Source organism: Egretta garzetta, unplaced genomic scaffold (genome assembly GCF_000687185.1).
Source record: "Egretta garzetta isolate BGI_Z169 unplaced genomic scaffold, ASM68718v1 scaffold311, whole genome shotgun sequence".
In the NCBI taxonomy this organism is placed as follows: Eukaryota; Metazoa; Chordata; class Aves; order Pelecaniformes; family Ardeidae; genus Egretta; species Egretta garzetta.
Genome location: NW_009258678.1, coordinates 578,812 through 594,467, shown reverse-complemented (window position 1 = coordinate 594,467; position 15,656 = coordinate 578,812). Strand labels below are relative to the sequence as shown.

Below are 15,656 nucleotides of genomic sequence, written 5' to 3'. Positions count from 1 at the left end.
TTGTGCCTAGATTGCATACAAGTAGAGCTTTTTGGTGCTTTTACTGAAGCAATAATCCCATAGCTTGCATCATGGTTATAAGATGTGGTAAACAGTTTACACTATCCTAACTCACATTTTCTTTTAACTTCCATGTATGCATTTATGTGATATAGCATATGGTATCAGACCACAACATGAGTCATATGAATTAAAACCTTTGCAGACTCAAGGCAACGTACAAGAATATAACAGCAGAATATGGGTATGAAAGGCAGTGGTCTCTTGTGAGCTGTTCTGCAGTTGCTACAGGGGTACTGCTGAGAAAAGAGAGCTTTGTGAAAAAAAAGGAGATATCTTCATTTTCTGCCACAAAAGAAGAAGAAGAAAAAAAGAAAGAGTTGTGCCGTGACTCTCCATGAACTGATGCAGACCGGCATGAAGAGAAACCAGCAGCATCAAGGGAAAGAACTGAACTGGGCAATGAAAGCACTGAGTGGAACAATGTACAGATTAATACCCATGAAATGCTTTAGAGGGCTACAAGACAAGAAACTAACTTGCAGGTTAATGAATAGGTGCTGATAGATACGTTCTCCTTTGGGCAGGAGGATGGCAGTGGTAACTGTTATTTTAAAAGGCTTGGAACATTTGAGTTTCAATCACTTATTGCTGGCCAGCTGGTCATTGATTAGGCTGACAGCAAAACACAGATTCCTCTTCTCATACCACCTATTTTCTCTGATTAGTGGGCTTTCATAGTTCACCAGTTACACAGACAAGTATCATAGTTAAAATTTCCAAATCAAGAGTTCTCATCAGTCACCAAATAGGACTCAACTCTTTTGAAGCCCTGGTCTTGATTTCTCAATTAGAGATTATATTTATTACATAGAAAGGCTGACATCTTGAACTGTGCTTTGGCATATAGCATATTCATTCTCTCTGCTTTTTAAAAATGTTTGCAAGAGTTTTAATTCCATTATTCTGTAATTATGGTTTGGTTTTTTTTTCCAATTTGAATGAGAAAACCCTTTGTAGTACAATTCCTGGAAAAAAACCTTATAGCTGTTTATGGACTTCTAAATGTAAACATGCATGAAGAGACGACCCTGTGCTGACCACAACCTCACAGGCAATTATTAGTTACTGGTTGTTATGGCAGTTAGTTATTAAAAGTCTTGGTTCCAGAAGGATTTGCTGGCATGCGCCTGATTAGAATACTGAACATGGCTTCAGTGGAGAGCCCTGGTAAATACCGCAGTAGCAAGTGTGATTCTTCATATGTATAACCAAATACACTCGATACCTATAGTGAAGATAAAGTCATATTAATCTTTGGGCTTTGTTATGCTACAAAGAAGAAACAACCACTAAGGAAATGGGATTTTATTTTGACTTAAGAATATCTATTTTCTTCTTTGCACTTTAGTAAAAAAAATATTATCTATTTCCCAGTAAGGATCAGGAAAGATTTTTCATCTACTCAGATGTATACTAATAATGAGGTAGATAAAGAAGACAAATGATCTTTCTTGCTGTTACTGCAATTTGGGCTATTCTAAGCTTCAGCATGCAGTTTGATTTTTCTTTCAATGGTTATTAATTATGTCAGAGAAAATGTGCGTGTTTTTTTTACAGTAGTGTTTTTGGGCAGGGAAGGGAGCAGGTGTATTGCATATGCATAAACTTTTGTAACTGTTTGTAACTCTGCCATCGATACATTCTTCTGAACAGATAAGCGTTGTGAAAGAATGCTTTATTCCGTGGAGAGTGAATTTTTAGAAACAGAGAGTTGTCTGCTACAGAAGCACATGGAAACTGACTCCAGGAACTTTTAAAAACACAATTTGGCATCCTAAGTTCTGTTAAAAAAATGGTTTATGGCAACCTAACTCATGACCTCAGCAGCAGCAGCCTTGTTCAATTCATTTTTGAATGATGTTTGTGGTAAAGTGGCCAGATAAGCCATGTTGAACAAAGTGAAGCAGTTTAGGGTTCTCTGCTCAGCTCTGGTTTTATTTCTCCTTGTTTTTGCACTCTCTGCATCTGAATTTAAAGATATGCCAGCCATATAGACATCTTATTTCCTGTGGTGCTCATTCTTGATACAGGTAATATCTATAATTACTGTAACTGAAAGAAATACAGATTTTTTTAAATCTTTTATTAATCCAGGGTTTTTTTGATTGATGTATTAGGTGATATATGGCTTATACAGTTTGTTTGGTCCAGTCCAGCACCACGCTAGGTGTACATGTAACTTTACAGGTGAAGATAGTCCTTTTCATCAGTTATTTGACTGAGGTGCATTTGTGGTTTTATGTGATCACAGTTGTGCATGTTTAATGTGTTGTTAAGTCCATATGTCTTAATAAGTGCTTCTAGTTTAGTATTTTTTTAGTAGTGTTGCTAATTTTACTCCACACTACCTTATAAAGTGCATCCTACATTTTATCTTATTTTTATTTATGGATAATTTCAAGAAGAACAAAAAGACTGACTCAGTTCTTCATTTGTTCTGAACAGCATTGTTTAGTCAGCTATAAACCAGATGTTGTAGCTAGAAGTACAGAGGCACTAAGCAGAAATGCCAGAGAGAAAATAAAATAGAACTCATTATTTTAAAAAATGGTAAATGTTCCTGTGCCAAATGGCCACTTTACCCCGCATTGTTCTGCTAACCTTTGTCTTTCTACACTGTAAAAGGCTATTTACCCTACACAGATAATTACCCCACAAGTGAAAACACTTGCTGCAGTTTTCTCTTTTGTGTGTGTATAGTGTGGGTATTCCAGACAATCTCAGAGAGAGAAAAAGTGTTTTTAAATGTGAAAATGTGATTTCAGAACTACAATAATGAAGTACTTTAATAAAGTGTAAAACCCCAAAGTACTAATACTTTGCTTTGTTAGTGACAAAATTTGTCAACAATGTTCTTATGATTGGCATATTACTACTTTATGTCTTCTGCTTTCATCTATATTCTCTGTCTGATACTATTTAAAGAAAACTTCAATCTTTATCAGCTACTGGAGCTGAAAGACGTAGAAACTCCCTGGCAGCATGCATCTCCCTTGAAAGCTCCACCTTTCTGGAGCAGTTGTCTTTTATGATTTCCTTTATTTTGCAATTTTTAACTTTATTTTTTTAACTTAATTTTTTTAGGATATTTGAAGAGAGAGAGCATCCATCTTTGCTAAACGAGAAACATCAACTGTATAAACCATTGCATGTCCCATGCATTCCTCAGAAATTAGTCCAGTCTGTACAGAGCATTAGGTTCTCAATACAACGAGCAGAAACAGGTGCAGTGTGTTTAATTATATTTCTGTGAGGATTTTGGATTATTTTTGTGTAAATGAATGGACACCATGATAACAAATCTAGTGAACTGCTCCTACTGTGACAGCTGAAGCCAGGCTTTCAATGGAAGTTGGACACTTACCTGTCTTTATGTTCTGAAAATCTTCTATGTCCCATTCCTCTCTTTTCTGTGCAATGAGTAAAGTAACATGACAGGTATACCTGATGCATAGCATCAGAAAAATCTGAAACATACCTTGAGCACTATTTGCATAAATACAGTAAATGTTAACCGAGTATTATTTGCAGTAAATTGGTTGATACTTTTGTATTTTGTGATAGTATTCTTTTAGCTGTCTATTAACAGGAAAATTTATAAGCTTTGTTCCCAAGTTCAGTTTAAAGATGCCATGCTTTGGATACTTAATCCTGTTGGCAATATTAAGTAATATTTGTTAATTTAGAGAGAGAAGAAAAAGAAAAGCCTATGGAGCTTTCAGTGGTCACTAGCAGTTCCTCCAGCCTTGCAGAAAACTCATCACAGGTATGCAGCTCTCCCACTTGTAAAAACATGAGATTACATAATTTGTTTTATGTTGTTGTTCACATTTAAAACAATTCAAATATTCCTAGTGCTATTATATCTTACATAAAATTTGTTAACACTGGAACCAGGACGCTAATCTTGGTAATCTGCTATTTCTTGGTAATCATAATAAAAATATTTCTTTGGTGCCATTTCTAATTCAACTGAAAATACGTATGTTCTTACAAAGTACAGCCGGTAGTCATAATAAGCATTGTAATCCAAACTGGAGGTGGACCATCTATCCAATTAATTTTGTATTACAATTTTAAAAATTTAGAATAACGTTTGTAGATTCACTTAGTTGTATGTAGCAAATTTTTGGAATTCTAAAGGAGGGACATAATCCTCTACTACTGATTAATCGTCAGTCATCTACTCCATAATGAAGGTTTTCATACAGGACTAAATGTGCAGGATGCTATACAGGACTGCCTACACTTAACAGCTCAGTTCTGAAGTTTAACCAGAAACAAAAATCTGGGCTGAAAGGAATAAAACCATGAGCAGCACTGCTTTGTACTCTTGAGGAGTCCCCAACTACGTGGGCTGAAAGGAATAAAACCATGAGCAGCACTGTACTCTTGTACTCTTGTACTCTCTTTGTACTCTTGAGGAGTCCCCAACTACATTTTCCTTCTCTCATCAAAATAGTTCCTATGACACTTTTTTGAAAAGATGAAGCGTATTGCAGCTTAGTATCTTAAATATACAAACAAAGTAAAACAATCCAGAAACAAGTTGGAGGAACAACCCGCACAGTTATGAAAACCACTGATAAAATCTCATTAAGTGCAAAAACATTCATAGGACCAATAGACTGCTGAAGTATAAAAGGAGTACTCAGATAAGGTAAGGCCATAAGAGATAAAATAGTTGGCAACTGTGTTCGCTGTGCAGAAGTTTGGGGAAGTTTCTATACCAAAACCTTTCTTTTATAAGGGACATCTCACTGGATCTGTTTAAAACCAAACCTTAATAAACAACAAAAATTGTCAAGTAAAAAATTCACAGAACCACTTGTGACTTCTTTAAGGATTTCAAGAGAACTGAAGGATGAAGTGAGTGAATTACTAAATAGTTTAGGATGGAGCCTGTGGTAGAAGATAAGACAACATGAAGGGCAGTGGTTAGATGGAGTGGAACAAGACCAGAAGAAATTGCAAGCAATTCTGATTTGTGATGGGCTGAAGGAGTTGATCATGATGAGGATGATGGAAGGGCTGTTGCCAGGGTAATCCAGAGATGAGAATGGGAATCTGGGACCTAGAATTGCACGTAGAGAATAGTGGGATACAGTAAGTCAAGGTTAAGGGAACTTTAAGAAAGAGTGATGGCAACAAGGAAAAGAAGATGGAGTCTGGGAAAAAATAAAGATTGGAAGAAAGGAGGTTTGTATGCTTCAGAAAAGGAGCGCTGTAAACTACAGAAGTTGAGTGGCAGACAGATTCTGCATAACCAGCCCTTTTGTCCCCCACCCCGAACTGAATTCAGTTTGATACGTTTTGCATACTAAACCCAAACCAGAACTAGCAGCTCCCTGTGAAACAATGTGATAGCTGATGCCGAGGCATAGATTTCTAGTGCTGCTCTGCCCTTAAGGCACAAATACATGCTACATACGTATAAGGATTAGGGTTTCTTATCTGATGAAAATCTGTGAGGTGGGAGTAGTTCCATGTTTTCTGCGTTTTTTCAGTCCACACAGGAGACATGTTCACTGATGACTTATTCACTCACTTTGGCCTTTGGAGGCAGGCCTGGCTCCAGCCCTTTCTGTGTTGTCAAGCAGGAGCAACCTGGCTGCAGTAGTAGAAAACCTGGATAAAGTTTGTAAATTATGTAATGTTATTTGTATGTCAGAAAAGTTAATTATTCACTTCTAGGCATCAATGTTGTGAATGAGACTTCATAAAATATTATAGAAGTTGTTTTGGGTATCATGCTGTTAAAATGGAGGTAAAGCAAAGATAGGTAAAAATGTTTTTATGCTCCCTGATGCCTAAAGAGAGGTTAAAAGAAGGGATTTCCATGGTCTAAGGAGAAATCAGTATGAGATTGTCGAAGTGACAATTCATATGCTGCCTCGTTTGAATTTTTTCTATGTTTTAGATGGTTATTGACACTGCAGGGACCAATAACCCACAAATTGCCCAAGTTCCATCAATAGCAAGCTTACAAAACCAAACACAATTCAGGTAACTTTTCTTTAATAAAGTAGTTTTCATTCTTGAGATTAAGGTTTATGGAAATAATGCATATCAGACAAACAGTAATTTTTGTTTTTTAGACTGGTAATTCCTCCGAAGCAGAAAACTTCTAACCAACAGTTTGAGAGTAAAAATGCAGTAATAGGTAAAGTACCACTATCATTTTTTTGATAGGATGTTCAGTTACTCTATGCTGGGTCACATAATTACAAAAGAGAAAATTCTAGGGGTCAGACTTTCATTCTGGTATTAGGTGGGCCACCATTTATATTCCTTTTCCACCTTGATTATTTAGTTCAAACTTTGAGTATAGCAAACAGGCAGAGTCCTAATTTAAACAGAGACCAAACTGGTTAGTAATGTGGGATTCATTCTGCATTGACCATTGCTAATGAAAGGCACCTTCCAGCATCTCTTGTAAATCCATGTTCTAGTCTCAAATTACTTGGGTCAAATTAAATCCATTCTGAAAATCTACCCAGAATGCACGAGAAAATGTAAAGAAAAAGGATATAATAAACTCAGTAATTTAGGAATCTTGAAGCATCAGATTAAGATTATTAAAAATGAAAATTAATTTGAGAAAAACCTACAGAATGCTTCCAGAAAGAAAACAGGGTAGTTACCAATACACCTACAGTTTTTGAAATCACAAGGCACTGAGCTTCAGTTTAAATATATTTTTTCTAATTATACTGCCAATGTAGATGCATGTCAAAAATTATAATCTGTATTTTTGATAAATAGGATCCTAATTATGTGTCTTGAAACACCAGATTTTAACCTGCAGCGCCTGAAACCTTGCATGGTCTGAAGCTTAGAGCAGAAAGTCTAACATTCTTCTCATTTCTCATCCTGGCTTTTGCTCAGTTCTTTAGGATACACTTCATCAGTGTCATATGGATGTGCTTTTTCCACCTGGTTTCTATTGACTGGTATTAGCACTCTCAGAGGGCAATAGCTGGATTAGACAAACATAGCACTCTCAGGGAACAATAACTAGGTTATTGGGATTCTTTCCCACAACATAATTTTTATTTATCCATTTAAAATGCTGTTATAATACAAGCAGCACTGTCTTTTTTTTGTACAGCAAACCAAGAGGCCAAATGCGGTGATAAAGAAACAGAAGATGAGCCAAAGGATTCATCGTATATACCTCAAGTAAGCAAAGCATTTCTTATGTCATAAGTAATTATTTTATTTAGAATAGTCAAAGTATCTTGACATAATTGAATCTATTGGTAAGAGGTGAGTCTCAGAAATTGGCAAAGTGGACTCAAAGGCACCCAACAGGTGAGAAGCCAATCAATGCCTTCTGATTACTAATATGGTGATCATTGCTCTTGATCATGTCAGTGTTCTGTGGGTTTTTATGCTACCTTAACAACAGGCTATTTAGGATGACTATCCTGTGTACATCATAGTTTTTGTATAAATTGGTGTGTATCATTTTCATCAGTGTGAGCTGATGAAACATTAAAAAAAATGTTTGCATTTGAAAGTCCTTTCTCCCACAAAGCCATAGTAAATATGGCTCTGTGCTGGCTACAGAGTCTGTATGGCTCCATTGGCACTGCTTTTACCAGCTGCGCCTGAATGCGAGATCAAGCTCACCATGCCATGATATTCAAGCTAGTTGTGTGTACAGCTTGCATATATAGGCGGTATCAAGAGTGGTTTAACACCCACCAGCAGCTAAGGACCACACAGCTACTTGCTCACTCCCCCCACAGTGGGATGGGGAAGAGAATCATAAGGATAGAAGTGCAAAAACTTGCGGGTTGAGATAAAGACAGTTTAATAGGTATAATTATATAGGTATAATATAGGTATAATTATATATGTATAATAGGTCCCATCTACAGGGAGCTGTTTAGCTATTTCAAGGAACAAAGGGCTTCATCACATGTAACAGTTACCTGGGAAGACAGATGCCACAACTCCAAACATCCCCCCCCTTCCTTCCTGCAGCTTTTATTGCTGAGCATGACATCATATGGTCTGGGATACCCCTGTGGTCCGTTGGGGTCTGCTGTCCCAGCTGTGTCCCCTCCCAACTTCTTGTGCACCCCCAGCCTACTCACTGGTGGGGTAGCATGAAAAGCAGAAAAGGTCTTGTGTCATCAACACTGTTTTCACCACAAATCCAAAATATAGCACTGTACAAGCTATGAACTCTCAGCAAGAACTAGTACAAAAGATCAAATTTGAGATTCTCGTCATTTTCTGGTTGGCTCACTACAGTCTGATGCCTGCAGGCAGCTGGTGGAGAATGTCTTTAAAACAATATTGAGTCTGGTGGAAATTGCTCCACAGAATCCAAGTGTACATTCTCATTTAACATTTTCTGAGGAAGAGGAAATATCTCAGTCAACTGAAATATATTCTGATGGTGATGTTCCTTTAGTTCCTCCCTCCTTCCTCCCCTACACTAGGGAGTATCAACAGGATTCCAGTGTGACTTTAAACATTATGCTAAGACATATTTTATAGTGAAATAGTTTTTATTCAAAATCAGTGTTTTCAGTCAGTTCACAAGTTTATTTTTTGAATTAAATTTTTCAGATATAGTTTCATTCACAAGAAGTCCATTTTAAATTAGATAAATTAAGGTTACAGTTCTAAGTACGGTGAATATGTCACTGCAGGCATTTTATTGAAGTCCTTTTATTTTTCATGAGACTAGGAATAACTAACTAACCCTAAAATATGTAATGAATATATTTATAGGTAAATGGACTAATGATATTTTTGGAAAATTTATATGGCATAAACATTATTGTATATTTCTTTTTAATAGGACATAGAAACATGTTTTAAGTCAGATGAAGATAATCCTGAGACAGCAGAAGAAAGTGAAGAACATTTTCTAAGGGCACCTGAAACACCTGAGTTTGTAGGAACACCTGACTCAAAGGGGAAGAAAACCCAGTTCTCTAAAACACCTCCATTTGACTTGTATGATTTCAGCTTTTATTTTGATTTTGAGCAAAGTTGTATTGATGTATATTGTATAAGCATTTCTGCTGTTTTTGAAAAATACTATAGAAGGATTTCTCTGGCAAGCTCTTCTGAAAATATTCAATTTTTTTTCTGAGTTGTGCTAGGTAATTTATTAGATTTTCTTCTTACGGTATCATTTCCACTCAAAGCTGTTTTGAAAGAGGGGGACTCTACTTAGAAATATATGAGAGACAGGTTCTTCGTAGGTCCGTTGTTAAAATTGTTATCTTTTCCTGCAGCAATATTTATTACACCAATTTTTATCTTTAAACAGTTGTGGGGTTTTTTTGTAAAAGGGTAGAGAATTACTAAGAACCACCTCACTTTGCTCTAAAGAACTGTGCTACCCATTCTGTGTTGCAAGAAGCAACTATTGATAGAAGCTAAGGGAATCTAAAAAAAGTGACAAAAGATAAAAAGAAAAAAAGAGGACAAAAAAGCCATCTATGCTACTTTTAAAAACTATTAATGCAGTTTATTGCTTTCTGTCTTTACAGCATTCACAATTTAGGTTGCGAAGAAGGAACATCAAAATCTCCAGCTTTCTTCTCTCTCATGAACTTCTCCCAGAAGTCACCTGGCTTTAATTTATTTGATTCTTCTGTGTTTGGGACAGAAAATTCAGCTGATGAGGTAAAAATGAATACTTAAGATCAGTAAATTTCCACAAAGCAAAATATGTTAAGAAAACAGCATTGACAGTGAATGAGGTTTTTCAGACTGGTTATCTTTGTAGCAAATAATTTTTTTACTAGCTGGCTTAATTTTGTATTTGATATCCTTTGAAAATGCTTATCTCCTTTCCTGGTGATCCCCCTGTGATGACTCCTGGTCAAGTATGAATCTTTCCCGTATGGGCAAAATTGTATCTTGTGCAAATATACAGGTGACTAGATTCACCAGATTCTGGTTCAGCATTGTGATGCAAAACTTTAGGTACCCTAGCAGAATTTACAACTCACGTGCCTATCCTGTGTGGTTTCATCTTGCTGAAGTGGAGAATCAGGTGCTTAACATATTTTTTCCTGCCTCTATTTTTCACAAAATGTAAAACACTGAGAAAAGGAAGAAAAGACTATTAGGAATACTGAAGGGCAAATATGGATTAGCTGTACTTAAATGAAGGAGATAGGTAGGCAACTAATTGGAACAGGGAGTGGAATCCAGGTCTTCCTTTTCCTTTGCAGGTTCCCTAACTACAGTGCTCTAGAGTAATTTTTACTCTAATAGGTAGATAATTGGGTATTCAAGATAGATGTGTTTCAGTGCATAGTGCAGTGGTTAGGTATCACTCCCTGGCAATGTTGATTCAGACCCCATTATGTAAATGAGGGATTTGAACCCAGGTGTCTCCTATTGCAGTGGGTGTGCTCAGTCTTGAGATTACTAGATAAAAGCTGAAGGAGGGAAGACACTATTTTATTTTGTGTTTAGCAAGGTATGTTTTATTGTTACCTCCTAACACCAGCTGTGTGTAGGAGAGAATAGACTGGTGAGCAGTTTGTGAATGGTTTAGGAACAAGGCAGGTGTTAAGGCACCTAGTGCTGTTAGAACCCATGTTATTTTGTGTTCGCTGAGTGGCAGAAATCAAGAATCTACCAGGCTCTATCAGTCATGTAGGATTCTCTGAAGCTGGATGGGAGTTTTAAAGGTCTTTATTTGAACTTAAGTATCTATTATAAGTCTCGCTTAAGAACTCTTCTTAAGAGTGGTGAGTGGTTATTCTGTTACTCTTTCTGGCAATATCAGGTCCTACTCAGTAGGCAGTAATTATGTTGTTGCTTAGAGGTTTTCCACATTGTCACAGAATGAAATAATTTTGAATTTTTTCAGTTTAAAAAGCAGCAGGAAGCCAGATCAGATTTTGGTCTGTTCTCAATCTGATGCTTTTCCCTGAAGAAAGGAGGGAGTGTATTTGCAGATGTAAGCAAATACCATGAAACCTATCTCATCAGAACTTACCTTGCAGCTTTGGGGACTGATATATGTGTTTAAATGCAGATTTTGTGAAGGCTGCTAACGTTCCCTGGGATAGTGTCTTTCTCACCAAAAGCAAATGAACTAATTGCATATCGGCATTAGAGCTTATCTTTTGTTTCTCTTATCTTAAATAAAATGACTGTTTACATTTCAGGCAGGTGAAAGTTATTCTGTGGGAAACTTGAACCCTCTGTCCCCACACAAAGATATTGGTAAGTCTGAAACTCAGATATACTTGTGTACAGCATTTGTCTTCTGCTCATGCTTATATTACTGACAAGCTTGTGATCCTGCTTAGCAGGGCACCTTTGGATGTCCAAAAGGATGTTCAGTTGTGATATTGTAGTTCAGTGGTTTATCGTGTTCATTTGTGTTTTGACTAGCTTAAATCTTTCCCTGCATGTTTGACCTCCAATGTATGAGATGTCATGATAAAAGAGGTATGAGCAAGAAAGAAATAGGGGTAGTGTTAGGTGGGTTTGACACAAACTGAGAGGAGCTGCCAAGGAGAAGAAAAATTTAGGTGTCAAAGCTTTTTCACTGATAAAAAGAACAGTTCTTGTGATGTAAAAAAATCTATAGTTCCTAGTAAAGACTACTTTTTAAAGTAAGGCTACCAGCTTAGTGTTGGAAAGAGTACATCTGTTGGGCTTTTTCCTCCCTCAACTAAAGTGAAAATAAAGTTTCCATTTGGTTAAAGAAATCTCAATAGTAAACTGACTGCTACACAATGTAAAAATAGCACCACTTAAATGAGAATCAGACTTAATAAACAATATCTTCTGTTTTTACTAAGTGAGCCACACACATTTATACGTTCTGTGTGAAATCCTGCCTTTACTGAAATGAAAGGCCAATCAATAGGATCAAAACTTACTCTGGATCAAACAATTTTCTGAAGGGAATTGTAATCTACTTTTTTTTTTTTGAGGTGCTGCAAGTGCAAAACTACTTTTTTGAAGTGGATGAATGTAAAGTTATATGCATATGTAACTGTTGTAGAGAAAAGTGTATGAATTTTGTGTTACTAAATATAAAACTTGGGTGTTTTTCTGTCGGTAGCTTTGTTTCTCTACGTATTTCAGTGGTTGATTGCGTTGTTCTTTAGACAAGAAAGAATGTGCAAAAATATCAGTTTACGAAGACCTCTGTTGCTTAGTATTCAAAATATTTCACCCAGTATATCATACAGAAGTGTTTTGTTGTTCTAAATCATTCAAGTATTTCACACTTCATTCTGTGTAGATTCTATTAATGCCCTTCTTCAAGTACCATTTTTAGTGCAGAAATAAACACACAAGTGGAGGCTGATATTCAGTGGGATGTTGGGAGTACAATATTATTAAATAAACATTATGCTGAATGCAGTATTCTTTCTGTAAGATTTAATCTAATATAATAAATATAACTTGTATTCCATATAGGAAGCTTGTTTGGGAAATCGGAAAGTGAGGATTCATTTGCTTTTCCCTTCCCCTCGGAATCTACTTCTCATGCATTTGGAGATGGAAAAGATGACTTTAGTTTTCCATTTGCATTTGGACAGGATCAGAGATCATCACAGTCTCCTTCTGTGAAAGGTTTTCATTCTTCCTTACAAAATACAAAGCCATTTACATTCTTTTGAATACCTTTGACTTCTTTTTAAATTCTCTTCCTACTTAGCCTTGACAAATGTTTTCAGTTTCTTAAGTTAAAGTACAAAGCATTTAATCTTCTCCTTTCATTTTGTGTAAGAATACATCATTGCAATTGCTGCAAGAGCATGTATATGTTTATCAAGCGCACATGCTTTGAGATGCAGCTTTTATTTTTCTTATTTACTTTCTAAATATGTTGTTTTCATAAAATGTTATGATATGCTCTTGGTAAATTGGCACTTACAAGCAGCAGAAATATCATTTTACAGTAGTGTCAAATTAATTCAGTATCTGTGAGAGCATCTAAAATTCTAGATGAGTACTTTCAGCCTCTGATATAAACTAACTTGAACAGAAAGTGTTAGTAAGAGTAACTTTATTGTAGCAATAAAGGCTCAATTTGAGTTAACAACAATGTTCTTAAATTAGCTGTTACATACAGAATACTTATAAAATTTTTGAAATAAACATTTTTGTTAATTTTATGTAAAGTTTTGTAGTTGTTTCTTAATATCTGATGTAAAATAACATTGCAATTATAATACCTAACATTTCAACTTCTTTCTAACTTGAAACACTGAAAGCAAGTTCCTTCCTCTTTACCTAGTATCTTTCGAAAGAAGATACAAAAGCAGACAGTTCCCAAAGTCTAACTGTGGTCAGTGCAAGTTCTCCACAAATGTCTTTCCCCATGGAATGGCTGGCTGTGGAGACAATATCAAGGTTAATCAGCAAGGAATGCTGGCTGTTCTGAGCCATGGTAGCCCTGTGCATCCCTCAGACCAATCTTCTCTAGAACCAGCAGTTTCATACTCATGGCCTTGGAAGGAAATACCAGATCACTTTTGAGTTTTTTTGCTGTTACATGTTAAACATAGGTTACTAATTTTTGAAATTCCTTATGAATTTATAAGGGAAACTGGGTTTCTCAGTCACTTACTATGAAGTAAACACCGTGCCTGACAGCCTGCAGGCAAAGTGCTGAAATGGAAGCAAAGCAAATAGAGGAGACCACGTTATTCAGCAGACTTCACAGAAGACGTTGCAAATGCACAAACGTGGACTGAGTGGGATAGTTTGACAAAAAGCATCCTACCAGTACAGTCTGCGCAGCCTGCCAATAAAATGTCAGCAAAGTCCAAAGGGGAGTAGAGTTCCCTTCCCTCTGCTGACTTGCAAGGCCCTAAATGACCAAAAGCTCTGTTATCTATGCCATTACTTCTTTCCTGCCAAATTCTTAAATGCCTTAGGACTTTTTTGTGCAGCCTAACTTCTCCTTAAGTACTTGTGCCTAGAGATTTTTGCCAGTTGGATATTTTTTTTTTTTTTTTTTTTTTTTTACTGGAGAGGGATTCAGGAAGTTTTAGTTAAGTGCTGCTGAGATTCAGCTAATAAAAAGTGAGACACAGGGATTTGGTAGACTTTATGCTCTCCAAATGTAGGTTTCCATGTTTAAAATATTTTAAACAGCTTTTCTAATCTACTGCATACCTTGCAATTGGAAAAAAGGTAAGCTAGCGGCAAGTTTGAGAGCCCATCTATGTTATTTGTGGGGTAGCGTTTTAGGGTATGCTGAGATCATTTAGAAAGCTGGGAAGTACAATTTTGTATGCTTGGTTATTCCATAACTGAAGCTTGCTTTCCTGTCTTCTTTTGAATCCTGTCATTCATGTCTCTGACATTACAGTCTAGTAGTCAAGGCTGCTGGCTGAAGTGGGAGAAACCATAGCTCTATGTCTTGCTGGATGTTTGCTTACACAAATTGGATAGGATGATTAATAACATTAGAGAAAGTTACTTCAGAAAAGGCAGCCACTCAGTATTTGGGACACTTTGCTGAGATCTAAGAGCATGAACTGCTTATAAACATGTGCTGATATTTTTTTCATTAGTATCTGTCAAATTCTGCCTGAAAATGATCCCATATTATTATGCCTGTAAAATCAATAGCAGTCACTCTGCTGGATTGCTGAGACTAGCACGTGTCACATTGACCAACATAATTTTGTTTTGCCCTTTGCCTACCCACCTGACTACATCCATCTCTGGTCTGAAAGTGTAGCTGGAGATCCTCCTGTCAATGTTGCGGGGGCTGCTTGAGCGCGAAGTGCTATTTGCTCATTACCACTTGTTATTTGCAGTTATTGCCCCCAGGGTGCAGATACAGTAAATGGACTGTGCACTAGTTTCTGATTCCTCAGTGCAGAGTCAGTAAGTTGAATTTGCATCACTGTTGAAAGTGTGGAAAGCTACCTTAGCTGCTTCTGGACTCCAGTAGATGAGGAACAGGTATTACACATGAATACAACTTAATTAGAGACCAGTAACCTCCAGCAGTGGGATAGCAATGGCAGCTGGGAGCTGTAATCTCTTAAAAGCAGTGCAGCTATCTGCAAAGTGGTAATATGGCTATACTGTGTACTTCTGCTGTGAACCCTTGGAGGTGGGGGGTGCTTTTGGTTCTGTCCTTGTATTGCACCTAGTAAAATAGAATTCGCGTTCACAACTGAACCCAAAGGCAATAACAATAAAAAACCTCTCTTAAATAACCAGAGCAGGGATTTGACTTTGAATCCTATATGAGCATCCTAACCAGAAGGCAAATGTTTGTTTAGGGCCCTGATATCTTTACCGTTCTGTTTAAGTTTTTAATTATCTTTTTGACAGAACACTCTCTAACTTGAAAATTCCTTGTAGAATTTTCTGGTAGTGTACCCACCCAGCATTAGGCCAGTGCTGGTTAAACACATCGTGTTACCAAAATGGTAGGAAATATCTTGACATTTGAATAAATCAAATTTTGAATTTGTTGAGTACAATTTTTGAACAGTGAGGAATAAAAGTTATGCTCTTATCTGCTGCTGCCAGGAGGAAGACACTGATGTCTCTGTTTTCTTTCTCATAGAGAAATAATACCTATATGGAAATGTCATTTTTTCTGATCAGAA

At 36.6% G+C, this 15,656-nt stretch overlaps 1 protein-coding gene across 1 annotated transcript in view; it reads left to right on the top strand.

Moving 5' to 3' along the window:
- CUNH14orf39 (chromosome unknown C14orf39 homolog) overlaps window positions 1–12,695 on the top strand; it is a 37,237-nt gene extending 24,542 nt beyond the window's left edge. Inside the window, exons 11-19 of the mRNA XM_009648915.2 lie at window positions 3,148–3,289; window positions 3,752–3,829; window positions 5,984–6,069; window positions 6,162–6,226; window positions 7,175–7,245; window positions 8,885–9,042; window positions 9,585–9,720; window positions 11,223–11,280; window positions 12,493–12,695. Of these exons, the coding sequence (XP_009647210.2) occupies window positions 3,148–3,289; window positions 3,752–3,829; window positions 5,984–6,069; window positions 6,162–6,226; window positions 7,175–7,245; window positions 8,885–9,042; window positions 9,585–9,720; window positions 11,223–11,280; window positions 12,493–12,695 (997 nt within the window). The remainder of the gene's footprint in view (window positions 1–3,147; window positions 3,290–3,751; window positions 3,830–5,983; window positions 6,070–6,161; window positions 6,227–7,174; window positions 7,246–8,884; window positions 9,043–9,584; window positions 9,721–11,222; window positions 11,281–12,492) is intronic.
- The last annotated feature ends 2,961 nt before the right edge of the window (window positions 12,696–15,656 follow it).